The 27,921-nt window shown below is 43.8% G+C and overlaps 1 protein-coding gene across 4 annotated transcripts; it reads left to right on the top strand.

Moving 5' to 3' along the window:
- The first annotated feature begins 151 nt into the window (after window positions 1–151).
- Window positions 152–27,672, top strand: LOC144528477 (uncharacterized). 4 transcript variants are annotated; one of them, XM_078267078.1, is made up of 6 exons: window positions 155–566; window positions 1,612–2,114; window positions 4,280–4,329; window positions 8,058–8,191; window positions 22,235–22,401; window positions 26,583–27,672. In XM_078267078.1, exons 2-6 carry the CDS (start codon window positions 1,617–1,619, stop codon window positions 26,751–26,753), a joined length of 1,020 nt encoding a protein of 339 aa, XP_078123204.1. In that variant the 5' UTR covers window positions 155–566; window positions 1,612–1,616; the 3' UTR covers window positions 26,754–27,672. The 4 variants fall into 4 exon arrangements, with proteins under 4 accessions (XP_078123205.1, XP_078123204.1, XP_078123203.1 ...); XM_078267077.1 differs by having other exon boundaries at window positions 1,495–2,114; XM_078267076.1 differs by having other exon boundaries at window positions 1,492–2,114.
- Window positions 27,673–27,921: the final 249 nt, after the last annotated feature.

Here is a 27,921-nt window from a genome sequence, read left to right as displayed (position 1 = left end):
CAGCATAGTATTCGTATTGGTTGTTGTAGTGGTAGAATTCAATGTATAGTACTTAATAATCCAAAAAACTGTAGCCTGTAGTGGATTCTTGTGTTTTTTTTCATGACACACCTCCAATGATGTGTGTGTGTGTGTGTGAGAGAGTGTGTGTGTGTCTTCAATAAGGAGTCTCTATCCTGACGGACAAGTTGAGACGGGAGTGAAGGTGTGGCGGCAGTCATGAGGAGGAGACCTATCTGCGACATTCAAGTTCCAAGGGTGGAAACTTTCTGGAACTTTTCCTGATGTCTGTCTTCATTCCGCGTCGCGAGTCTTTGGCCATATGGTAGTGTTGTAGAGGAGCGAGGTCTGAGTCCGAGCGGTGCGGTGCGGTGCAGTGCGGTGGACTGAGCCAGGAACAGATCTGGAGGCAGCAGGAGCGTCGCAGGCTGGATTTCGCTGTCTTTGGTGACCTGAAATCGGCATTGCTGGATCCCAAACCTTCAGGTCATGCTCATGTGGCTCATGCGATTTGGAGGAATCTAAATTCTGCCATGGAGAACGCTTAATAACTGCTGGAGGAAGAGGTAAATAGACATGGCGTTGGCATTCTGAATGCCTTAACGAGTCTAATCAGTTTGTGTTTCCCAGTGCAGTGGTGAGCAAAGGTCTGTGAGGGCTGGCTGTTAACTAAGCAATATATAAATGGTATAATAAAAATGGCACAGCATTCAGAAATTGTTTAGTGAACATTTTGAATCAAACTTTGTTTTACACAATCTCATAATTTTTGTTTTACTTATTATTGGCTCATTTTACTTACTCTCAATTATATTTTTGACTTTGGTCTATGTATTTACGGAAACCCCAGAAAAAGACAAATTAACAATGATAAAAATTAAAATAGGCTACTCATCAAAATTTGGGTTTTAATGTTTCAAAATTCTGACTTCCAGTATAATGGACATCCTGTCACAATTCCGACTTTCTGTGTTTACATTATAAGATACTAAACCCCAAGTTGGCCTTTTACTTAAAATAATAATTGAGTCAAAAACGGACTTGACTTTTTAAGTTTCAATTAAGTCATGTTATGGACATAGAAAGTCAGTTATAAAATAATACCCAAAATAATGTTATAGGCCTTCTAATTAAGACAAAATAATGATATAGGAATTCAAAACATTTGACCTTGTATCTCATTATTTTGACTTTGAACTTTCTGAGGCAGACAGCTGTGTCTGATCTGAAACAGCCAACGCATACAATGTATCTTTATTTTAAAATGTGTTTTTATTCATTTAATTCGTGTGTGTGTGTGTGTGTGTGTGTGTGTGTGTGTGTGTAAAATAAGAGAGTTTAAAAGGCGTTTCTAAAAGGAAGTTGGTTATGGAGTGTGCTGCCGTTCAGTGAGTAGAAACAGTGATGTGGGGCGACTCTTTGTGACCCACTTTACTGATGTCCAATTTGATTTCTGTCTTTCCCAACCCCGACCCTCTCTGCTTCATCCAGCAGGTTGTGCTTCACTGCAGCTCTGATCTCTTCCCTTTCCTCTCATTTCTGGCCTTAGCTTGTTTTTCACATTTTTGCAACACTTCCTTTTCCTATACTTTTCCATCACTTCTCACACAGCTACCATGCGCCGATTCAGCTCTGAGGGATCCCTCCTGGATCTTGACTTCCTCCCGTGGAAGACGGTGGCACTGAAGGACCCAGATAATGGGAAGAACTGGGAGTCTGGCACCTATACACCTCACATGAAGGAAGATGAGCTGGGTGGGGGCTCAGGCTTGCAGACTCCCACCATCCTGGAGCCCAGAGCGAGTCCCACTGAGGCCAGAAAGAAGGGGATGAACAAGGAGCACAGCATCAGTGTGGAGACCCTGAGCGAGCTGGGGAAACAGGACAAGAGCCACCTGGGAGTGTGTGTCATCAGTGGAGGCTGCAGGGCCTACAGCGACGGCCAGCTGGCCCCGGCCAACAAGGGCAGCAAGGAGAGCATGGAGGGAGATGATCTGACCCCCCCGTCTCCTTCGTCCTCCGCCAACCCCTTCTCCCTCAAACCTCAGCACAGGCACCAGCATAAAGCCAAGCTGGCTGCCGCTAAACTGCACCTCAAGAGTCTGTTTGGACAGGTGGGATACCAGTTCACTTTCAGTCTACACCAGGGGTCTTCAACGTATTTTAAGCCAAGGACCCCCTACTACATATTGTACAAAATGAAGTTGCATATAAAACAGGGCCTACAATAACGTGTAGGGTGGCCTAAACCCTCCATACATACCTTTTTAGTGAATAGAATACTAAGCTATTAAAATAATAATTGTTGGCATGATTTTATAAATCGTGTTTTAATGTTAAACATACATGTGGCACAGTGAATCCTTAGGATGAACTGGATCTGTGGATGGTTACCATAGTGACTACCTTACCTATAGGTAGGGCTGGGTATCATTCAAACATTTACCGTGACTTCGATACCGGTTCCTAAACGTTACTTTTTTCTATACCAATTTTATAAAACAAAAAGAAATTTCAGCATTACAACATTACACAAATCTTTTGATTTATGTTCCATCTCCGACTATGTCTTTGTGTAACGTAGAGTTTTTCCTGCGTGTCTCTACGACGTGTAACGCTAGACAGCCAATCACAGACATTATTAGGTCCTGGTAGAAGCATGCTGCATGCTGATTGGCTCACTGATGCTGATTAGATTTTTAAAGGTTTGAACATTGTAGCCCATTTGTTACAAATCTTCTCAAAGGTTCTATTTCTGCTGGACATTTTGAACCCTCCTGGTGTCCTTGGGTCAAATTTGACACATTTTCAAAAAGTTTCTTTATCAGAAATTTGGCTTTCTTTGCACCAAATTTTCACACAAAAATAGGGTGGATAGTTCCCTACAACGCTCTTCACAAGTAAAATAAATGATCAGTCCACTACTTTCATTGATTGTAGGTGGTTTATTCAATTTTATAGCATATGGGAAAATTCTTTTTAAAGAACGTTGAAAAAAGTGACAAAAATGTTGAAAAAAGCTTTAAAAACCTCAAAAGGCTCAGAAAAAATGGACACAAAACTTGGAAAAAGTGACAAAAAACTTGTATCTGTATGTACTTGTATTTGTATCTGCTTGTGTTAATATGAAATATTGATTGGAGTAGAGCTGCAAAGATGAATTGATTAGTTGGAAAAAGTCCAAATTCTCTGATTGCAGCTTCTCTCCTCTGGGACAGTAAACTGAAGATATTTGAGTTGTGGACAAAACAAGACATTTAAGGACTTCATCTTGGACTTTGGGAAACTGATCCACATTTTTCACCATTTTCTGACATTTTAGAGACACAAACAACTCATCCATAACCGAGAAAACAATTGACGGATTATTCGCCAATGAAAATAATCGGTAGTTGCAGCCCTAGATTGTAGTTGCTTTAAATCAACTGGTGACACTCGACTCAACAGTTGAGTTTAACATTTGAACACAGACATAATGCCCTTCAAGAGCTATGGGTAAATCACACAGCGCCTGAGCTCTCATGTCAACAGATCGGTCTCCATGACAATTGGGACTCCATCTGCTGATGACAACCATGTGAAATAGTTGAAAGCTTTGGAAAATAGCCATTAAGCACACCTTGAGTTGGGATTTTTGTGAGTTAAGTTTCTTTTTAAAGCTTTAGTGCATAACTTTTTGATATTAATAAACGTCCGTTACATTCAAGCCATTGCCAAATGAGTTGCTACAAAGCTAATTAAGACTATCAGCTCCATACAACTCTCTTTGGATTTCTCAGTACGACTATGTTCAGAAGATTGGGGCGTCCGGTGACTTTCCCTCGCAGATGCTCGAGTGAAGATAATGACCTCTTCTGAAGAGTCCATCATGTTTTTTTAATCCTCTATGTCCTCCTTGGTTACTAGCAGCTGTGGGGGGGGGCTGTGTGTGATCACAGAAGGCTTGTATCACGTGGACGCGTCAACAGTTTTGTTGTCATTACGTAGAGTTCCTCATGGGGGAGACAGAAACTATCCACTATAGCACAAAAAACAATTTGCTCACAAGATGACAAATTTACAAGTCCTAGTTGATTCCTAAAACCTTTAACGTATCCCTGTCTGCTTATTCTTAGCCTACCTGTTTAAAGGTTCTCAACTGTCGGTGCTGTAGCTTAGTTTAGAGATTTGAACTCAGTTCTATGTGACAGTGAAACCTGGGAAGATTTACATTTATTGGGATTTCAGACAGTGGAACAGGAACAAGATCTCCAGTTAACTTGTGTTTTTTTTGTTTCAGAGTCCTAATTCCTCAAACTCCAACCTGTCTAATGCAGACCTGAAAGACAGGTAAGAATCTTTATTTTCAGGTGTTCACTGTTGCTATTTGATATTTTTTTTAATTACCGGTATATATCTTCACCACGCTCAAGACATTTAATTTAATCTTTGGATAAACATGGGATGCGCATTAGAGGTTGTACCAGAACAGGTTTACATGGTTTAATTTTCAAAAAACACCATATTTTTGTTGTACTGAACATTGCTGCAGCTCCTCTTTTCACCCTGTGTTCTCTGTTTTAGCTACAGAGTGAGACATCTCACTGCTGTAAGCAGAGTATGAGGGCGTGCCCTGACAGTACCTAGGTAAGGACTACTAGCCAGTCAGAAGCAGAGTATGAGGGCGTGCCCTGACAGTACCTAGGTAAGGACTACTAGCCAGTCAGAAGCAGAGTATGAGGGCGTGCCCTGACAGTACCTAGGTAAGGACTACTAGCCAGTCAGAAGCAGAGTATGAGGGCCCTGACAGTACCTAGGTAAGGACTACTAGCCAGTCAGAAGCAGAGTATGAGGGCGTGCCCTGACAGTACCTAGGTAAGGACTACTAGCCAGTCAGAAGCAGAGTATGAGGCGTGCCCTGACAGTACCTAGGTAAGGACTACTAGCCAGTCAGAAGCAGAGTATGAGGGCCCTGACAGTACCTAGGTAAGGACTACTAGCCAGTCAGAAGCAGAGTATGAGGGCGTGCCCTGACAGTACCTAGGTAAGGACTACTAGCCAGTCAGAAGCAGAGTATGAGGGCGTGCCCTGACAGTACCTAGGTAAGGACTACTAGCCAGTCAGAAGCAGAGTATGAGGGCGTGCCCTGACAGTACCTAGGTAAGGACTACTAGCCAGTCAGAAGCAGAGTATGAGGGCCCTGACAGTACCTAGGTAAGGACTACTAGCCAGTCAGAAGCAGAGTATGAGGGCGTGCCCTGACAGTACCTAGGTAAGGACTACTAGCCAGTCAGAAGCAGAGTATGAGGGCGTGCCCTGACAGTACCTAGGTAAGGACTACTAGCCAGTCAGAAGCAGAGTATGAGGGCGTGCCCTGACAGTACCTAGGTAAGGACTACTAGCCAGTCAGAAGCAGAGTATGAGGCGTGCCCTGACAGTACCTAGGTAAGGACTACTAGCCAGTCAGAAGCAGAGTATGAGGGCGTGCCCTGACAGTACCTAGGTAAGGACTACTAGCCAGTCAGAAGCAGAGTATGAGGGCGTGCCCTGACAGTACCTAGGTAAGGACTACTAGCCAGTCAGAAGCAGAGTATGAGGGCGTGCCCTGACAGTACCTAGGTAAGGACTACTAGCCAGTCAGAAGCAGAGTATGAGGGCGTGCCCTGACAGTACCTAGGTAAGGACTACTAGCCAGTCAGAAGCAGAGTATGAGGCGTGCCCTGACAGTACCTAGGTAAGGACTACTAGCCAGTCAGAAGCAGAGTATGAGGGCGTGCCCTGACAGTACCTAGGTAAGGACTACTAGCCAGTCAGAAGCAGAGTATGAGGCGTGCCCTGACAGTACCTAGGTAAGGACTACTAGCCAGTCAGAAGCAGAGTATGAGGCGTGCCCTGACAGTACCTAGGTAAGGACTACTAGCCAGTCAGAAGCAGAGTATGAGGCGTGCCCTGACAGTACCTAGGTAAGGACTACTAGCCAGTCAGAAGCAGAGTATGAGGGCGTGCCCTGACAGTACCTAGGTAAGGACTACTAGCCAGTCAGAAGCAGAGTATGAGGGCGTGCCCTGACAGTACCTAGGTAAGGACTACTAGCCAGTCAGAAGCAGAGTATGAGGGCGTGCCCTGACAGTACCTAGGTAAGGACTACTAGCCAGTCAGAAGCAGAGTATGAGGGCGTGCCCTGACAGTACCTAGGTAAGGACTACTAGCCAGTCAGAAGCAGAGTATGAGGCGTGCCCCTGACAGTACCTAGGTAAGGACTACTAGCCAGTCAGAAGCAGAGTATGAGGGCGTGCCCTGACAGTACCTAGGTAAGGACTACTAGCCAGTCAGAAGCAGAGTATGAGGGCGTGCCTGACAGTACCTAGGTAAGGACTACTAGCCAGTCAGAAGCAGAGTATGAGGGGTGCCCTGACAGTACCTAGGTAAGGACTACTAGCCAGTCAGAAGCAGAGTATGAGGCGTGCCCTGACAGTACCTAGGTAAGGACTACTAGCCAGTCAGAAGCAGAGTATGAGGGCGCCCTGACAGTACCTAGGTAAGGACTACTAGCCAGTCAGAAGCAGAGTATGAGGCGTGCCCTGACAGTACCTAGGTAAGGACTACTAGCCAGTCAGAAGCAGAGTATGAGGGCGTGCCCTGACAGTACCTAGGTAAGGACTACTAGCCAGATCAGAAGCAGAGTATGAGGCGTGCCTGACAGTACCTAGGTAAGGACTACTAGCCAGTCAGAAGCAGAGTATGAGGCGTGCCCTGACAGTACCTAGGTAGGACTACTAGCCAGTCAGAAGCAGAGTATGAGGCGTGCCCTGACAGTACCTAGGTAAGGACTACTAGCCAGTCAGAAGCAGAGTATGAGGCGTGCCCTGACAGTACCTAGGTAAGGACTACTATCCAGTCAGAAGCAGAGTATGAGGGCGTGCCCTGACAGTACCTAGGTAAGGACTACTAGCCAGTCAGAAGCAGAGTATGAGGGCGTGCCCTGACAGTACCTAGGTAAGGACTACTAGCCAGTCAGAAGCAGAGTATGAGGGCGTGCCCTGACAGTACCTAGGTAAGGACTACTAGCCAGTCAGAAGCAGAGTATGAGGGCGTGCCCTGACAGTACCTAGGTAAGGACTACTAGCCAGTCAGAAGCAGAGTATGAGGCGTGCCCTGACAGTACCTAGGTAAGGACTACTAGCCAGTCAGAAGCAGAGTATGAGGGCGGGCCCTGACAGTACCTAGGTAAGGACTACTAGCCAGTCAGAAGCAGAGTATGAGGGCGTGCCCTGACAGTACCTAGGTAAGGACTACTAGCCAGTCAGAAGCAGAGTATGAGGCGTGCCCTGACAGTACCTAGGTAAGGACTACTAGCCAGTCAGAAGCAGAGTATGAGGCGTCCCCTGACAGTACCTAGGTAAGGACTACTAGCCAGTCAGAAGCAGAGTATGAGGGCGTGCCCTGACATTACCTAGGTAAGGACTACTAGCCAGTCAGAAGCAGAGTATGAGGGCGTGCCCTAACAGTACCTAGGTAAGGACTACTAGCCAGTCAGAAGCAGAGTATGAGGGTGTGCCCTGACTGTATCTAGGTAAGGACTACTAGCCAGTCAGAAGCAGAGTATGAGGGCGTCCCCTGACAGTACCTAGGTAAGGACTACTAGCCAGTCAGAAGCAGAGTATGAGGGCGTGCCATGCTAGCAGCTAGGCGAGCATTATAACGTGTGTTCCAAAGTGACCACGTTTGTCTCTGAAGTAAAGGCTGGACTACAATAGAGCTGTTTGGAGCAGTTTGTGAACAGTGTTTTCTGTTGGAGATGGTAAGTCCCTTTGGGGTGGACTTTGGGCTTTTTCACTTTGTAAACCTATAACGTGCACAAAAAATATAGATAACACAATAAAGGAAAGGGGAAAAAGCCAAAAAGCATAATATGAGCACTTTAAAATGAAATCCATTTGATGGTGATTCAGTATTTTCTCACCCTCTATAAGATTGTTATAGTTCCATGTTATGTTGTGCTGTGGTGAGATGTGATGATAGCATGATAGCTGACGTCTGCTGCCTCTCCCTGTCTTTTTTGTGGTCCCTGTCCACAGTGCTACAGAGAGGAGGTCTCGCCTGGTCTTCATGCGTCAGTGGAGTCAGGTGGGCCACAGTAAGAAGAGGAAGATCAGCCAGGAAGAGCTGGAGAAATGGGCTGAGTCCCTGAGCGCCCTGCTGGCCAGCCACAGTAAGTCCTGCTTCCTCCTCACAATCCTCACAATCAGAAGACTTTTGATTATTGATCCCTGCAGGGAAAATCTTTAGTTGCAGTTGCTCACAGTCAAATTCAAGGTGAAAAAGAGTAAGAAAAGATCAACTCAATAAGTGTATAAAGTACACAAAGTAACATAGCGACTAGTCTATATCCACAACATTCCACTTCCGGGATTGTTCAGGTGCCGCCGGAAATTCTGCCACATGTCCCTTCCTTTGTGTTGGCGTTCTAACCTCTGGTGGATTTGTGAGGACTATGGTTAACTGCTCCTCAAATCTCTGCAGGGTAAATCCAGACAGCTAGCTAGACTATCTGTCCAATCTGAGTTTTCTGTTGAACGACTAAAACTACTTTTGAACGTACACATGTTCCACCAAAACAAGTTCCTTCCTGTGGATATTTTGCAGAGGTACCGTCATTGAGTCCAGCGCTAAGCGCCACCCAAGATGATTGTGATTGGTTTAAAGAAATGCCGATAAACCAGAGCACGTTTTTCTTCCATCCCAGAATGCTGTGTGGACTAGACAGACCTTCCTCTGCAGCGCTGTGGAGGAAGGTCTAGCAATGCGAGACTAGGGGAAATGCAACGCTAACAAGCCACGGCCGAGCGTGCGTCGCCGTGATGTGTAGTTACATTTTGTCTGTCACTGAAGGTGCTCCAAAGACTGACCAGTGTGTTGTGGAGTGGCTGGGATGAGTTGTCCAGGATAGAATGTTTTTTTGACTTCTCTATTTTGATTTTATTTAACCAAACTATAGAGTGTAAAAAAACTAATGAACGAAGGGCAGCCTCTAGCTCACTTGGTAGAGCATGCGCCCCATGTGTCTCATGCCCCCTCTCTCTACACCATTTCCTGTCTCTCTTAAATGCTAACTACAATTTTTTTTCAACCCTATTTTCCTATGTTTTTGTGTCTAAGTGACTGATGGGAACAGCAATCTTTGACATTGGTCCAGTATTAAGAGAGATCGCTGTAACCGGCAGCCGCAGACCAGGCTGAAATGTAACCCTATGGGGCAAATGTGCATCATCATCATCAACTTTGAATAAAGTGTATTTTACGATGCTAAAATTACTGTTTATTTACATGGAGTCTGGTGGGTTCAGCGAATGTGATTTTGTGGATGTTTAAAAAAAAGGATCTTACTCTAACAGAAAGGACGACCTCCTTAGAAATCTTTTCCATAATGTTGTCGGACACTTTAGAATATTAATCTGAGTCTGTCAGTGGCAAAACGCGCACTCTTGTGAAGGTAAATACAAGCTGGACAATTGTCCTATTAACTTACATTGTAGCTTTTTCTCTGCTGCCGGCTGCAGTGATCTCTCTTAATACTGGACCAATGTCAAAGATTGCTGTTCCCATCAGTCACTTAGACACAAGAACATGGGACAATAGGGTCCAGGTTGAAAAAAATGGTAGTTACCCTTTAAGCTGTTCTAATAAAGGAAAATACCCTAAAATATATAATCATAAAATGGTGACCGTAGCATCTGTGATGTCACCCATTGGTATGTGGACATTGTTTTACAACATATTTTCTTCAGTGCACAACACTTGACCAACATTTCAGACTACTAGGTTGAAAACTGTGGCCGCCAAAGGGTGGGTAAATGCTTGACAACCGGTTGAGCAGGTCACGGCTGTTCAAGTCTCTGGCAACAGTAAGTTTCCTCTGATAAAATCTCTCTACAGGATTTTCAAAGTGTTATGCGTCATGAGAGGGATAGTTCTGTGATTGGAGGGGGTCAAAGTTAGGGCTTTTGTCCCGATTCGATTCTTTCGCGATAACATGGCTGCCCTTTGGATTTGTATTGCGATTTTCATTTATTGTGATTCTAGAAGTATTGTGATTCGATAGTATTGAGTTTTGAGATTTTCTTTTCCTTCTTTTAACAAAAACTAAAGTTGAATAATACACTTCTAGAGACAATATATCATCCCACCTGGAATGCACCTTCCCACCCACCTCTCACAATGTGTTGTTTCTGATCTCACCTTTTGCCCAAGTGCGCCAAGGGACCCTGGTCACAAAATGACCACATTTTTACAGTATTCAGCGGTTTTGCATTCAACGTGCTTGTATTATACATATGTGTATATGTATATACATATGTGTAAATGTAATGATGATGGATTTCATTTTATAGCAATAAAACCTCCACAGAGTACTCTTTAACTGATGTTCGAGGATAGCTCTTCTTTTACCTCTTGTACTTGTCATTGTGGTTCTTTCCTGAACTCTACACCCTGACATTTAACTGACGGGCCACTGCTGCCTTGGAAAAATGTTAGTGCAACTAAAAGTCAATTCTGCCTCAAGTTCCTCTTGCTTTTATCTGAACTCTCATGTTGCTGCAGGGATGTTGACATCTGACCTGCGTCACTGGTTACGTTACTGGTTAAGTGCTGTGCAATAAAGCTAAAAGAGCAGCACTTCCCCTGACCCTGCTGCTTCTACCAATAGAACAGATAGTTATCATCAAGACTATATTATGTTATAAATCCCTGCCCCGACAGTCCGTCCAAAAGTCTCTCCAGCTAGAGGATGTTTGACCAGTTTTCTGGTAGTAATTTTTTCTCTTGCTGTAGCCTGGATCACTGGAAATACATTTCCAGGATAAAGCATGATATCTGGCTCACACGCAGGATGTCAAGCTCCGCTTGTTACCGTCTTCTCCCGCAGGGAAACGACAAACTTCGAGCTAGCAAGCTACACGTTGAAAATGTCAAGGTTTGAAGACATTTTAAATCGTGCAACAAGGTCTGCTTGGTTCTTTCAGGGAATGATTGTAAATATTTACAAAGAGTATTCCTCTCTAACTGGGATGTTTTGGGACTGAATGGTGGGATTGCTGTAGACAAAGTACACACGGAGATACACTGGTAAGAGCCAATGAGGTTTAACCATGTATCAGCTCATTTAAATAACTCACGTTACTGGATTGTGTCAACAGTTAACTTCATTTAATATTGGATGAGGAGTTTTCTTTAGTGGGGTGCAAATGTTCCATCAAAACAAGTTCCTTCCTGAGACTATTTAGCAGAGGCACCGTCACACCAAGACGATTTTGATTGGTTTAAAGAAATGCAAACAACCCAGAGCGTTTTTTTCTCCTATCCCAGAATGCATCTGTGGTGTAGCCAGAGCTTACTCCACAGAGCTATGGAAATGGGGCTGGCTATGAAAGACTAGTCTTGGTGTATTTCAGTATGCTCCCGTATTTAATGACCTACTCACATTGGGTATTTTGAAGGCCACATAATGTTTCCATTCACACGTCCGCTTAAGAGATTACAGTGTTTCTGAATGTTTACTACAAATGATGTACTTGACATTATTGCGTATCAATTAATGAATGTGTGTTTCATACCTAATAGACAGCTACTGGTTTCCATTTAGTTCACCACAGTATGATAAACAACTTGCTGAGACTTTAGGCTTCCTTGAGTTAAAGTGCTAGACTTTAAAGGGGCACTCCATGGCTCTTCCATGTCACAGTCAGTTTACTAGTCATGATGAGTCTGTATTACTCATACTTAGGTAGAGGTTTTTAGCAGTCCACTCAGTTCCTACAAGAGCTGATATACAGTAATTCAATTTTATTGCGATAGTGGCAAAGCAGTGGTGCAGCAGTACTGGCCTACCACAGAGATATATATATATATATATATATATATATATATATATATATATATATATATATATATATATATATATACTATATATATATATATCTACTATATATATATATATATTATATATATATATACATACACACACACATACATACATACATACATACATACATACATACATACATATATGTGTATATGTGTGTGTGTGTGTGTGTGTATGCATTTGGCCATACTATGTAAGTGTGAACGCACTGTGTACTCAAATCAGCATATGTAAGTACAGAGGTGCGCCATTTGAGACACAGGTTAGGCCTTGTGGGCTACATGCTAATTTTCCACCGGTTTGTTGTCTCCCTTGGTCAGCTTAGCAGCTTGCGGTCTGACCTGAATGGCCATTCTGTTCATAGGTTCGGCCTTTGTAGGGCCTTTATTTGATTTCCCTGGGTCAGTGATCACTCACACTGACTGCGTTGGCCTTCAGACGGTGAGGCAAAAACACAGGTCTTTCCATTCATTTTGAATTGGGGTAGTGTGTTTAGGCTGCAGCGGGGGGTGGCAGTGGGTGGCGCAGGGGGAAGCTGGAAAAAAACACAGCATCCTGCAGCAGAAAGTTGAGACTGCCTCAACTTTTTGAGAAACTCAACTCCACGCTGCGGTGGCCAGTCACGTAACCAGCAAACGGACTCGCAGTGTGTTTTGAAGCGGTGTGTTAGTCCCGTACAGGAAACAGGAAATAACACTGCCTCTATCTCTGCCACAAGAAAGATTTAAATGACCAAACACTGAACTGCCCGGGAGTTTGTGGAACAGCTGACTGTTTCCTCAGTCCCCCCGTCTCCTTTCTTTCTCTCCTCCTCCGGGAAATGAAGTAGCCTTCAAGTGCGGTCGGAAATGTTGAGATCTATAAACGATCTGACGGAAAACAATAACTGTAAAATATAAAGTCTACTTGTGCTACATTGGGGTGTTAAAAGAAATCAACAGGGCGTCACGCAAAGGGCTGTTTCAATGACACCCCCAACGCCACGCAACACTGCAGCAGTGGCCAGGTTAGCTCAGTTGGTAGAGCAGGCGCACATACATAGGGGTTTACTCCTCGATGCAGCGGCTGTGGGTTCGACTCCGTCCTGTGGCCCTTTGCTGCATGTCATTCCCCCTCTCTCACCCCTTTCATGTCTTCATCTGTCCTATGGAAATAAAGGCTGAAAATGGCCGAAAAAAAAAAAACACTGCGGCGAATCGCACAATTGCTGTTTCATGATCTGAATGCAGCCTCATTCTTGACGTTTCGAGCCCTTTTGCCTCACAGGCTTGGCCTTCGAGTTTTGGGGGGGGCCTTGTCCTGGTTGGTGTGTAACTATTGGGCTTGTGTGCAGCACTGTCTCCTGAAGGGGGGTCTTAAAGAGTTAGCCCGCTCATAAGGAATATCTAACATAGAGAGTATGAGTGTGTGACTATATCTCCAGCTCTTAGGCTGCTCAGGGCTGGGTTCTGATCAAACTATCAGTGATTCCAGGCCAGCACAGCTTTAAGGCCCGGACACACAGAGCCGATAATCGGCCGTCTGGCGAGGTCAGTGACTCGAGTCTGTCCGGTGTGTTCCATGCCGTCGTCCGTCCGAGGGGCCGTTGTCCTTCATTTTGGCTGATTTGACATGTACAGTCAGGTCCATAAATATTGGGACATCGACACAATTCTAATCTTTTTGGCTCTATACACCACCACAATGGAGTTGAAATGAAACGAACAAGATGTGCTTTAACTGCAGACTTTCAGCTTTAATTTGAGGGTATTTACATCCAAATCAGGTGAACGGTGTAGGAATTACAACAGTTTGTATATGTGCCTCCCACTTTTTAAGGGACCAAAAGTAATGGGACAGATTAACAATCATAAATCAAACTTTCACTTTTTAATACTTGGTTGCAAATCCTTTGCAATCAATTCCAGCCTGAAGTCTGGAAGGCATAGACATCACCAGACGCTGGGTTTCATCCCTGGTGATGCTCTGCCAGGCCTCACTGCAACTGTCTTCAGTTCCTGCTTGTTCTTGGGGCATTTTCCCTTCAGTTTTGTCTTCAGCAAGTGAAATGCATGCTCAATCGGATTCAGGTCAGGTGATTGACTTGGCCATTGCATAACATTCCACTTCTTTCCTTAAAAAACTCTTTGGTTGCTTTTCGCAGTATGCTTCGGGTCATTGTCCATCTGCACTGTGAAGCGCCGTCCAATGAGTTCTGAAGCATTTGGCTGAATATGAGCAGATAATATTGCCCGAAACGCTTCAGGAATTCATCCTGCTGCTTTTGATCAGCAGTCACATCATCAATAAATACAAGAGAAGCAGTTCCATTGGCAGCCATACATGCCCACGCCGTGACACTACCACCACCACGGGGGTGGCAGTGGGGGCGCAGGGGGAAGCTGGACACAGCATCCTGCAGCAGAAAGTTGAGACTGCCTCAACTTTTTTGAGAAACTCAACTCCACGCTGCGGTGGCCAGTCACGTAACCAGCAAACGGACTCGCAGTGTGTTTTGAAGCGGTGTGTTAGTCCCGTACAGGAAACAGGAAATAACACTGCCTCTATCTCTGCCACAAGAAAGATTTAAATGACCAAACACTGAACTGCCCGGAGTTTGTGGAACAGCTTACTCTTTCCACAGTCCCCCTGTCTCCCTTTCTTTCTCTCCTCCTCCGGGAAATGAAGTAGCCTTCAAGTGCGGTCGAAATGTTGAGATCTATAAACGATCTGACGGAGAAACAATAACTGTAAAATATAAAGTCTACTTGTGCTACATTGGGATGTTAAAAGAAATCAACAGGGCGTCACGCAAAGGGCTGTTTCAATGACACCCCCAACGCCACGCAACACTGCAGCAGTGGCCAGGTTAGCTCAGCTGGCAGAGCAGGCGCACATACATAGGGGGTTTACTCCTCGATGCAGCGGCTGTGGGTTCGACTCCGACCTGTGGCCCTTGCTGCATGTCATTCCCCCTCTCTCACCCCCTTTCATGTCTTCATCTGTCCTATGGAAATAAAGGCTGAAAATGGCCGGAAAAAAACACTGCGGGCGAATCGCACAATTGCTGTTTCATGATCTGAATGCAGCCTCATTCTTGACGTTTCGAGCCCCTTTTGCCTCACAGGCTTGGCCTTCGAGCTTTTGGGGGCCTTGTCCTGGTTGGTGTGTAACTATTGGGCTTGTGTGCAGCACTGTCTCCTGAAGGGGGGTCTTCAAAGAGTTAGCCCGCTCATAAGGAATATCTAACATAGAGTATGAGTGTGTGACTATATCTCCAGCTCTTAGGCTGCTCAGGGCTGGGTTCTGATCAAACTATCAGTGATTCCAGGCCAGCACAGCTTTAAGGCCCGGACACACAGAGCCGATAATCGGCCAGTCTGGCGAGGTCAGTGACTCGAGTCTGTCCGTGTGTTCCATGCCGTCGTCCGTCCGAGGGGCCGTTGTCCTTCATTTTGGCTGATTTGACATGTACAGTCAGGTCCATAAATATTGGGACATCGACACAATTCTAATCTTTTTGGCTCTATACACCACCACAATGGAGTTGAAATGAAACGAACAAGATGTGCTTTAACTGCAGACTTTCAGCTTTAATTTGAGGGTATTTACATCCAAATCAGGTGAACGGTGTAGGAATTACAACAGTTTGTATATGTGCCTCCCACTTTTTAAGGGACCAAAAGTAATGGGACAGATTAACAATCATAAATCAAACTTTCACTTTTTAATACTTGGTTGCAAATCCTTTGCAATCAATTCCAGCCTGAAGTCTGGAAGGCATAGACATCACCAGACGCTGGGTTTCATCCCCTGGTGATGCTCTGCCAGGCCTCTACTGCAACTGTCTTCAGTTCCTGCTTGTTCTTGGGGCATTTTCCCTTCAGTTTTGTCTTCAGCAAGTGAAATGCATGCTCAATCGGATTCAGGTCAGGTGATTGACTTGGCCATTGCATAACATTCCACTTCTTTCCTTAAAAACTCTTTGGTTGCTTTCGCAGTATGCTTCGGGTCATTGTCCATCTGCACTGTGAAGCGCCGTCCAATGAGTTCTGAAGCATTTGGCTGAATATGAGCAGATAATATTGCCCGAAACACTTCAGAATTCATCCTGCTGCTTTTGTCAGCAGTCACATCATCAATAAATACAAGAGAAGCAGTTCCATTGGCAGCCATACATGCCCACGCCATGACACTACCACCACCATACTTCACTGATGAGGTGGTATGCTTTGGATCATGAGCAGTTCCTTTCCTTCTCCATACTCTTCTCTTCCCATCACTCTGGTACAAGTTGATCTTTGTCTCATCTGTCCATAGGATGTTGTTCCAGAAATGTGAAGGCTTTTTTTAGATGTTGTTTGGCAAACTCTAATCTGGCCTTCCTGTTTTTGAGGCTCACCAATGGTTTACATCTTGTAGTGAACCCTCTGTATTCACTCTGGTGAAGTCTTCTCTTGATTGTTGACTTTGACACACATACACCTACCTCCTGGAGAGTGTTCTTGATCTGGCCAACTGTTGTGATGGTGTTTTCTTCACCAGGGAAAGTATTCTTCGGTCATCCACCACAGTTGTTTTCCGTGGTCTTCCCCGGGTCTTTTGGTGTTGCTGAGCTCACCGGTGCGTTCTTTCTTTTTAAGAATGTTCCAAACAGTTGATTTGGCCACACCTAATGTTTTTGCTATCTCTCTGATGGGTTTGTTTAGATTTTTCAGCCTAATGATGGCTTGCTTCACTGATAGTGACAGCTCTTTGGATCTCATATTGAGAGTTGACAGCAACAGATTCCAAATGCAAATAGCACACTTGAAATGAACTCTGGACCTTTTATCTGCTCCTTGTAAATGGGATAATGAGGGAATAACACACACCTGGCCATGGAACAGCTGAGCAGCCAATTGTCCCATTACTTTTGGTCCCTTAAAAAGTGGGAGGCACATATACAAACTGTTGTAATTCCTACACCGTTCACCTGATTTGGATGTAAATACCCTCAAATTAAAGCTGAAAGTCTGCAGTTAAAGCACATCTTGTTCGTTTCATTTCAACTCCATTGTGGTGGTGTATAGAGCCAAAAAGATTAGAATTGTGTCGATGTCCCAATATTTATGGACCTGACTGTATAATCGGCGGGGCGGGCACTGCCGGCAGTCGGACTCAATGGCCCATCTGATTGGTGGAGAGCTAACCAGGAAACGGGGAGCAGGATGAGCGTGACTAGAGTCTCTCAAAATCTGATGAAAATCTTTAAAACTGACTTTTGTTGATCTGAAATGAAGACAGATTCAGCAACTGCACGGCCTGTTTCTCTCTTCAGATGTTTTCAGAAACACGTATGACACATATGAGATCGTATTCTGAACGAGCCGCCATGACAGTCTGGCTTTGAGTTTCTGGAGAAACCAGACCCACGTGACGCGTTCGTCCAATCATCTGCCGGTTTTCATTTTTGGGCGACAATACAGATTAGCTCCGCCTGCTGTTATGGAGACGTATTTCATCTCGTCGCTTTGGTGTGTTCCGAGGAACTTTTTTGACCAATTTGAGGCGACTGATCAGCCCGACTGCCTTTTCTGCCGACGTTTGGCTGTCGGCTCTGTGTGTATGGGCCTTTATAGGTAAATGGTAGAGCGTGGCCAGCCAAGCCAATGTGTATTAAAGAAGTAACCACATACCCTGACAGCAGAGGGATCATTAGCCTTACATATAGAATGAATCACAATGTTTGTTTACAATAACTTCTGCGCAGTGGTAGAATGTAAATAAGTACATTTACTCCAGTACTGTAAGTACAAATGTTGAGGTACTTCACTTGAGTCTTTTCTTTTCATGCCACTCACCACTTCTACTCCGCTACATTTCAGAGAGAAATATTGTACTTTTTACTCCACTACATTCATCTGTTCCAGCTTTAGTTACTAGTTACTTTACACATTAAGATTCCTGCACACAAAACACATGTAGTTTATAAAATCTGATGTTTTATTCTAAAGTAAACTAGCCAACAATATAACGGCTACAAGTCCAGCTGAGATGATCAGACCATTAAACACACAACTGGTTGGACCCTTTACACTTTCTAAAATGGGAGGATTTTTTTTGCATTGAATACTTTTATTCTTTATTTTATTTATTTTACTCTCAGATGAGAGACTTGCTGTGTGCACAGGTGGAGACAAACTCTCTGGTGTCAGATGACATGGTCAGCCACCAGAAACGCTGCTGGAGCAGGGAGAGAGTGTCCCCACTGGAGCACGGAGGACCTGGCAGATGGCGGACGGACATCCAATCACGAGCTGGCTGGTCACGCTGAGCCTCCTGAACCACCCGCTCCATCTCCCACCTGGCCGCCCCCATTACACAGGAGGAAGGGATGAGGAAGGGATGATGCACTCCTCATGCGAATCCTCCCCTGGAGGCGCAAACTGACGGGACAAGGAATCTGGCGAACTGAAATCGGCCCAGGAACAGGACCCAACGAGCCTGGCGTGAGTTCAGCCTCTGGGCTGACTGCAGATAAGAGGTTTTTGTGATCCGTCTACACCAAAAAAGGATGAGAGGAGCCCTCCAGCCAGTGCCTCCACTCCTGAAGAGCCAGTACCACAGCCAGAAGTTCCCTGTTGCCGACATCATAATTCCTCTCAGCAGATGTCAGCGGGTGAGAGAAAAAGGTACAAGGGTGCAGTCTGCCATCAGCAGGGGAGCGTTGAGAAAGAACCGCACCAACACCAGAGTCGGAGGCATCAACCTCCACCACAAACTGGAGAGCGGGATCTGGATGAATGAGAACAGGCGCAGAGGTAAACAAACGCTTCAACTGTCGAAAAGCCATGTCAGTGGCATGCAACCACAAAAAGGGAACTTTAGATGAGGTGAGCTGTGACAATGGTGCTGCAACTCTGATATAATTGCAAATGAATCTTCTGTGAAAAATTGGCAAACCCCAAAAACCTCTGCAACTGCGTACGGGTGGAAGAGATGGGCCACTCGGCCACAGCCTGGATCTTGGCAAGATTTGCCTTCAACTGACCCTTCTTCACCACAAACCCTAAGAAATTGACAGCTTTGACATGGAACTCGCATTTTTCAGCCTTAACAAAAAGTCTGTTCTCAAGCAGTCTCTGTAACACAAGTCTTACGTGTTGAATGTGTACATTCATGTCTCTGGAAAATATCAAGATATCAGCACTTTTGTGAAGGTAAATACAAGCTGGACAATTGCCCTATTAACTTACATTGTAGCTTGTTTCACTGACTGCCGACTACAGAGATCTTCTTAATACTGGACTAATGTCAAAGATTGTTGTTCCCATCAATCTTAGACACAAGAACATGGGACAATAGGGTCCAGGTTGAAAAAAAAAATGGTACTTAACCTTTTAAGTAATGCTGTAATGGGAGCCTGCCTCCTCTTAGTGACTTTATGTGTGGTAAGCTGGGAATGTGTTGTCTATTCACAGACCATCTACTGTGATTTAAATGGCTAAAATGCAGTTCACAACGATGCTTCTAATTACAGAGAGGAGCATGAGTAATATAGTATTGCCTCACATTCTCTTGCAATAATTATCAAGTCTGAATGGGGCTTTTGACCACAATAAAAACAGAAATGATGTTTAAGTAAGTTTTCAAGTCTTTACAAGTTGATTTCAGACTGTGGAAATGAATGGAAGCAAATGGCTAGACAGTCTCTCCTGGAAGGCAAGGCAAGGCAGCTTTATTTGTAGAGCACATTTCAGCAACAGGGCAATTCAAAGTGCTTTACATAAAAACAGATTAAAAAATCAAAAACAGATTTACATGAAAACAGATTAAAAAATAAACCGATAAAATACGAGAAAAAAAAAAGTTACAGTGCAGTATAAGAAATTAAACATTGAAGAGCAGTTACAACAGTTAAATATATAAAAGCAGATAAAATAACTCTCCTGGACTCAGTGATCCAGTTTTTGGAAAGCCAAATCTTTTTGACCAATATGACAGATATCTCCAGCAGTCCGGTCCATACTTTCTAACCATCTCACCCACTATGGGTCCAGATGCGTCACACGGCTTTGACGTTTCATTCCCCATAGTTACAGAAGCTTTTCCTTTAGTATACTCTTATCATTTTCGATGTGGGCGTCACCGCAAAGCTTGTGACGGTGTTGCACTCAAAGTGCAAACAGTTGTGTAATGTATGAAAAAAGAGAGCTACAAAAGTGGGAGAGACATTTAAACTTCTCACCTCCACACAGCTGGCCAATCATTGCATGAAGGGGATGTGAAAGTAGCGGATGTGAATGTCTGTCTCGGGAAGTTACAGAAATGGTCGGACTCTAATCAGATGTAAGGAAGCTACAGTGTGTGATGTAACGTCCGTATACGGTTAGTCTCGCATTGCCAGCTTTATCTCCACAGCGCTGTGGAGTAAGGTCTGGCTACACCACAGATGCATTCTGGGAGAAAAAAATGGGTTGTTTGCATTTCTTTAAACCAATCACAATGGTCTTGGGTGGCACTAAGCTCTGGACGCAGTGACAGCAGAAAGGCTCTGCAAAAAGGAAGGGACTTGTTTTGGTGGAACATTTACACCCCGCAAAAGAAAACTCCTCATCCAATATTAAATGAAGTTAACTGTTGACACAATCCAGTAACGTGAGTTATTTAAATGAGCTGATACATGGTTAAACCTCATTGGCTCTTACCAGTGTATCTCCGTGTGTCCACAGCAATCCCACCAATCAGTCCCAAAACGTCCCAGTTAGAGAGGAAATTACCTAAACTTATTCTTTGTAAATTTTTACAATCATACCCTGAAAGAACCAAGTAGGCCGGAATTGTTGCACGATTCAAAATGTCTTCAAATTTGACATTTTCAGCGTGTTGTCGTCATTTACTCAGCGTTGGCAGAAGTTAGTATAGGTGTTACAGTATAACATTAATTAAAAACACCTGTGTAAAACGGGGAATGTGAGGTAATTGTAAAAGTGTGCAATTTGCTGCTTACATCTGTGCAGAGTAGTTGTTGCCTAACCTTTTTTTACACCTAAAAACGTACTTAAAAAGTATTAGCTACCATAAGCCACTGATTCCCAACCAGGGGTACGTGGACCCCAGGGGGTACCTGGAAATATTGTAGCCAACTTCTGAAATTTCATTTTTTTTAATAATGATAAAAAAGGAGCAGCAACCAAGGATTTATGTAAATTATTCCAGACTTATATTTATTAAGATTATTTTTTGGCCATTTTAGGCCTTTATTTTTATAGGACAGCTGAAGACATGAAAGGGGGAAGAGAGGGGGAATGACATGCAGCAAAGGGCCGCAGGTTGGAGTCAAACCCGCGGCCGCCGTGTCGAGGAGTAAACCTGGGTGCATGCTCTACCAACTGAGCTTCCCAGGCACCCTTATATTTATTTCTAAGATACTAAGTACCACTAAAACCACACCTTTATCTGCTGCCAGCAGGTAGCCGTCGCTTCTATTGACTGTAAACTAGTCTGGGTCACCAGAAGGACATTTCCAGGACAAAGCCTGACATCACACCAGATGTCAGGCTTTGTCCCTCTGCTTTGGCTCTGTGTGTTCATATCAGTAGGGTCACAGTTAGGGCTTTTGTCCTGATTCCATTCTTTCCTGATACATGGCTGCCGATTGGATTTGTATTGTGATTTTCATTTATTGTGATTCGATAGTATTGAGTTTTGTAACAAAAACCAAAGTTGAATAAAACCCTTCTAGAGACAAAATATCATGAGCCATTTCTAAAAACTGATAGTTTTCTAAGAAGAATGACATCACAAGTCAGTCAGTCTGACCTTTTATTGACTTTCTAAAGAAGAACATAATGTTTTTCTGCTTTCGTTCTGTTTAGCTAGAAACAGATATGATGTAGTCTCTGTAGGCGGTACCGTAGAAACGGAACATATTTACATGAATCATTGATTTAAAAAATCCATTAAAAATACTGTTTCCACAGAAAAGAATCGATTTTAAATATCGTTGCTAAGAAATCACGATACAGATGATTTTATATATATATATTTTTTTTTTTGCTGTCCACTGCAGCTGACGTGTGTGAACTGTGGCATGCTGTAGGTGTGGTGTCAGCCGTCCTCTGTATAAATCAGTCAGTATCAGACCACAAACGAGCCCTGGGTGGAAGCCTAGCAGGCAGGAATCTGGAGTAGAGACTGTGTGTGTGTGTGTGCGTGCGTGCGTGCGTGCTAAGGCAATACTTATGTGTTTGTGATGTGCTTATAAGGCCTGAGGGCTTGTTGCGTCACTGTTTGTGTGTGGGTGTCCTCTTGTAACACGCATAATGTGACATAGCATGGTGAGCTAAGCCCCTCCTCCTCCTCTCACAGCTGGTGTTTCAGTGTTTGGAGCATTCCTGCGCTCTGAGTTCAGCGAGGAGAATCTGCAGTTCTATCTGGCCTGTGAGCAGTACAGAAACTCGTCCAACAACTTCAGCCTGCAGAGGAGGGCCAAGGATATCTGCACCACCTACATCCAGCCAGGTGCCCCCCGGGAGGTACACGCCTGCTTTTCTTATTCAGTCTAGCTTCTATGCAGTCTCTCTTCATGGAAACAAGAAGTGTATTTCTTTCTAAGCCCTTCCACATGCGTTATTATGGATCCCACATAACTTCTAGGCAAGTCCCGCCCTACAAAGCAGCCCGATTGGTTGGTGTTATGCATTGACCTCGAGTGGTTAAGGTTAGGATAGTTGACTGGTCAGGGGATAGGACCTGAACACATCGGGTTACATTACCTTACGTAAGCATGGACGCCTGGCCAATAGCAGCGTGTGAATGCTATTGAAGGGCGGGCCTTGCCCCAAAGTTGCGTGGGTTCCATAATAACACCTGTCACATGTCTACACCTTTTTTCCCCATTCAGTGCACTTTCAGCTGTGTTGTTACTCAAAGTATGCATCTCCCTCCAAACAGGGCGCTGTGTGTTTGGATGCTCCGAGTGTTTTCGGAAGCTCGTGTGGGTGGTTCAAGTTGCTTCAGTAGCAACAACAAAATCTTTAAGGAGCCATCTTTCTTAAGAGAACCACCTTTTATAAGGTTTATTTACTAGTTCTAATGAGAAAGAACTATTTATCTTCTGGATGAATGGATTAGTTGTTTGGCCTCTAAAATGTCCCAAAATGGTGAAAAATGTGGATCAGTTTCCCAAAGCCCAAGATGATGTCCTCATATGGCTTGTTCTGTCCACAACTCAAATCTCTTCAGTTTCCTGTCCCAGAGGAGAGAAGAGACTAGAACAATATTCACATTTAACACGCTGACATCACACACGTTAGACATTTTAGTTTTACGTTTTACTCAAACCGATTTACTCGATTATCAAAATAGTTTGACATTAATTTAATAGTGCACAACTAATCGATTAACCTTCGCAGCTCTACTCCAATCAAGGTGATGATGATGATGATGATGACGATGAGGAATCATTTTATTTTGGTTAATCTACATGAAAGAAACAATGAATTCCCACAATTTGCCACCGTAGCTAACCGAAAAAGGAATAGGCTGAAGCTAAGGCTTTTTTGATTTGTGCCTATCTCATAGAATCACCCAGAAATCCAACAAAACTAAATGAAACTAAACACTTGCATACAATCCTAGTCATTTGACATTTTAATCAAATGACTTCATACTATAATTATTTTAGACTCAACAGAGACGTGTACACACAATCATCAATAAGTTCAATCCATAATTTAACCCCCCAAACTGAAACACATCTAAATCTTACATTAGTCCTCACTTTACCAGTTTCAAAGAGAGAGAACCGCCTTCAGTTATAATGACCTTCTCTTTGTTCAGCAGTAAAACAATAAAAGTGTAACATGCTCAATGCAGGCCTATCTTTTCTCCATAGTTAGCTCATGGAGTAGTCCTTGATTAACGACATTTCACAAAGTAAGAACTGTGCCTTCTAAATGGCTTACTCTGGAGCAGTTTCTTTCAGGGTAGGGGACAAGAAATGGCCCAGGTAACCAAAGACAGCAATCAAGTCTCAACCAAGCAGAGAATGTCTTTATGCAGATTCATAATGTTGTTGACTTTGATCGAACTGTTCCTGATTTAAATCCAAATATATTTCAAATGAATTACAGTTAGAATATACTTTATTTAGGCAAGGTTCTTGTTTGGCTGCTTGTATTTAGACAACATTTAATATTTGTGCACTTTAACTTCCTTTGTCAAGTAAAATAAGGTATTGAACAAGTATGCTTTTAGTATCTTACTGAAAGTCAGCCATTGGATCAAAAAACTTCAAACGATACATAACCCACAGTGTGGCTGCTAGTGTTTTGGTCCACCCCGTTCTAGACACATTATTATGGATCCCACGCAACTTCTAGGTAAGTCCCGCCCTATAAAGCAGCCCTATAAGGTTGGGGTTAGGCATCTGAAGAAGTTGCGTGGGTTCCATAATAACGCGTCCTAGACATAGGCCTTGAAAACTGGATTCTTCCAGTCTTGCTAAATCTGACCAATCTACCCCATGAAGTCTCAATTAGTTTAAGTTGGAAGTTTAGAGTAGATCTATCCTTTGAATAAATGTCCGGTCTTCTTTTGATCTGACACCACATGTATGGCCATGTTGTAGGGGTGTAACGGTTCAGTATGTACCTCGGTTTTGGGGTCACGGTTCGGTATGTTTTTGGCACGACGGGGGAAATTAAAAACGTGCAGAACTTGAGCTCATTTATCCAGGGCAGGCACATAGCCACAGTGATATATAGCATTAGTTATTACTTTGAGCTGGTGTGACTCTGCAGTGGGGAGAAAGACTCTCCTTCCAGTCAGTTTTTGGTTCGTTCCGCTAATCGACACATTCGGGTGAAGCCGTCGTTATTGAAATGTTTCAAGTGTTTCCATAGACGGACCCGACTTCAGCTGAACAATGTCGGCATACAGTTTGGGACAAAGTTGTCCATTGAACTTGACCGACCTGGCTAACCGGGCTAAGTCGACTAGCGTGCTACAGCTGATAGACAACAACCAGTGCGCTGCCAAAACTTTCCGGGAAAAACTTGCTCTCCAGATTTGTATTGTTCTGTGCGTGCAAGTAGTTGACATAAATAGACGTGTTTGGGTCACACTGCATACTGATGTTTCATACCTAACAGAACGTCCCCTACCCTAACGGTTCGGGTACGAATACACGTACCGTTGCAGCCCTACCATGTTGTATTCTTTTGCCATTTAAAAAAAAAAATAATAATTATTGCTTGAATAGTCCTTTGAGAGCAGCGACGGTATGCAGCCACTTTCTGTGAGCGCAGCTGCTCTGCCTGTGGATGGGGTTAATGCTCGACTATGGCTGCATCTGTGGATCAATCTACGATGCTACTCTTTATCTCTGTGTGACCATCTGTATCACCAGGTTACACAAAAGCAGTTAAAGCAAAAATAGGGTGACCAGATTTCCCGGAACTAAAACCGGGACACTCTGCGCGTGACCGTAGTGCTGGTGCACGTACACGCTTCTGCTTGTTAGCGTGAACATGTGCCAGCCCAGGTCAGACATAGACACAGACAGATTAGACACAATTTTGCCAGCAGCACACGTAGGCCTACTGCTCACAACATAATGGGGTATCTCAGTTAATATTCATGAATGTTCTTGGTATGTAGCATACATATCTAAGAAATAATATTAAAAGACACTGAGTGTTTTGTGTGGGACCAACTTTATTTTTCAGAATTAAAGCATTCTTTCACTGAACTTGTGAAAAACTTTGTGAAAAGTGGCATGGCACTAAACACATTATTTGGAACTGCTGCCACAGGCTTGAACTACAGTTATGGTAAGACTTTACGGTAAGGGTACATGAATTAGTCTTTCTACATGGATTAAGTTAATGATCAGACTATAATAAGACCACATCGGCTATGTAATCGCTGACAACCGGGACAGTTTCATAGTGGTTGGTGTAAACTGGGACATTTTAGCGTCCCGACAGGCTTTTGTCGGGACTCGGGACAGGCAACTGAAAATCGAGACTGTCCTGGTCAAACCGGGACGTCTGGTCACCCTAAACAAAAATAATCCTACTGTGAGCCTCAAGGGACTACATATGTTTTTTGTAGTTTACAGTTATATTCCTTAAAGTAAAATGAACATTGAAACATTAAAGTATATTGGGTACATCACTAAAATGAAGTCTGATAGGTCATGAGCCACAAGCAGTCAGATGATCAGACAACAAGCCAACAGTTAGATGGTAGCGTAGAAATGACTACACTGGATTTAGTCTATATCCGCTGGTTGTCCCTCACCTTCCACTTTCTTTGTCTTGGCATTCTAAACTCCGGTCGATTCAGGAAACATCCTCCGAGCTAGAACTGACAATCAAATTATATTTATCGCTTCTTTTTTTTTTAGTAAAATTCTTATCGCACACTTGACAGGCATTTTAATTCCTGAGCTCGCCTCCTTACGTACACATGTTCCTTCCTGAGGCTATTTAGCAGAGGCACCATGGCTCTGTCCGGCGCGTCCGGCACAATTGCCCAAGACGATTGTGATTGGTTTAAAGATGCCAATAAACCAGAGCATGTTTTTCTCCCATCCAGGAATGCTGTGTGGACTAGACAGACAGTCTAGTCTGGCAATGTGAGACTACACTAGAATTGAGCTGTGAATAATGAGTGCAGCACAGACTTACTGACTGCGATCTTGTTGTAGGTGAACCTGGACAACAAGACGCGGGACCTGAGCCTCCAGCTGCTGCAGGCTCCCTCTCACACCTCTCTGGACCACGCTCAGAAACGCATCTACTCACTCCTGGACACGGACTGTTATCCCCGCTTCCTCCAGTCCAACATCTACCTCTCCTTACTGCGAGAGGACGACTAGCAGCCACACGGGGATCACACACCTGGAGGAACAGTGGCTCAGCTGTTCCCAGGACGTCCTAAACTCTGTAGACCATAAACCTAACACAGAGCTGCTGTTTGTGTAAAGACAATATATCTGGATCAAACGTTGATGCCATGTGTGTAGGAAAGTGAGTCAGTTAAGTTAATATATGCTTTCCATTCTCTCTGTGTTTCCCTCTGCTTCCAGTCTTTATGCTAAGCTAAGCATGCCCTGACTCCAGCTCTGTACTAACACAGACATGGTATTGGTATCAATCCTTTTATCCCATTTTTGAAGAAAGAAAATAAGCAAATTTCATCAAATGTTAAACCATTCCTTTATTTGGCTTCTTGTTTGAATTTGGAAAAACAGGCTAGGCGAGGTTTTGTTTCCGTTACTTTAAATGACCCATAAAACTACGCAGCTCTCATTTTAACCAATCAACATCCTCCCTGTCAGCAGCTAATGTTCCCATAGTCCACTGCTCTGAGTTCCCTCTGCTGACAGAAAGGAAAAACCCGTTCAGCAAGGATGAGCTCTTTGCAGGAAAAGGTCAAAGTACTACGTGAGTTACTTGTATGGCACAGATGGGAAACCTGAGCAAATTGACTCTGACGGGTCAAATGACTCCATGACTACAAGGAAGTTGAGCTCAGTCTGCTTCTGAATCCTCGGCTCCACTGTTCAAACAAAGACAAACTGTGCATGCATACACTAGCCTTAGAAAACATTTAAGCAGGCTGTGTGTAATGAGTATGTTGAGTATGTTAGCATTTCCTTGATTGTTGGTCCTGTAAAAATGTAAACACCCTCATATGACAGGACATTTTAAATTAAGAGAAAATAAGTAATGAGTCATAAGTGTTTGTAATATTTGAGAGTTTTAAAGAGAAACAAATAAAATCCAGTTTTTTTAGCTGATGTGTGTGTTGATTAGCATTGAGCTGCAGTTTGAGTATGTGGGGGGGCCCTGCTCATGCAGAGGTTGCTGGGATACGGAGTGACGGGACGTTCCGCATGTGTCGAGGGCAGAGCAAACATTAACGCTGCGCTGCAGTCTGGGGTTGGTTCTAGACCAGTCCACTGGTAACACACTCAAACTGACCCTTAGGATCTCTCTTATATGGACGCTACGTTTTCTTTGATTCAGTGTTTTATTACTGAT

Source organism: Sander vitreus, chromosome 14 (assembly GCF_031162955.1).
Source record: "Sander vitreus isolate 19-12246 chromosome 14, sanVit1, whole genome shotgun sequence".
Classification (NCBI taxonomy): Eukaryota; Metazoa; Chordata; class Actinopteri; order Perciformes; family Percidae; genus Sander; species Sander vitreus.
The sequence above is the reverse complement of the archived record's forward strand: the minus strand, read 5'-3'. Positions and strand labels throughout refer to the sequence as shown.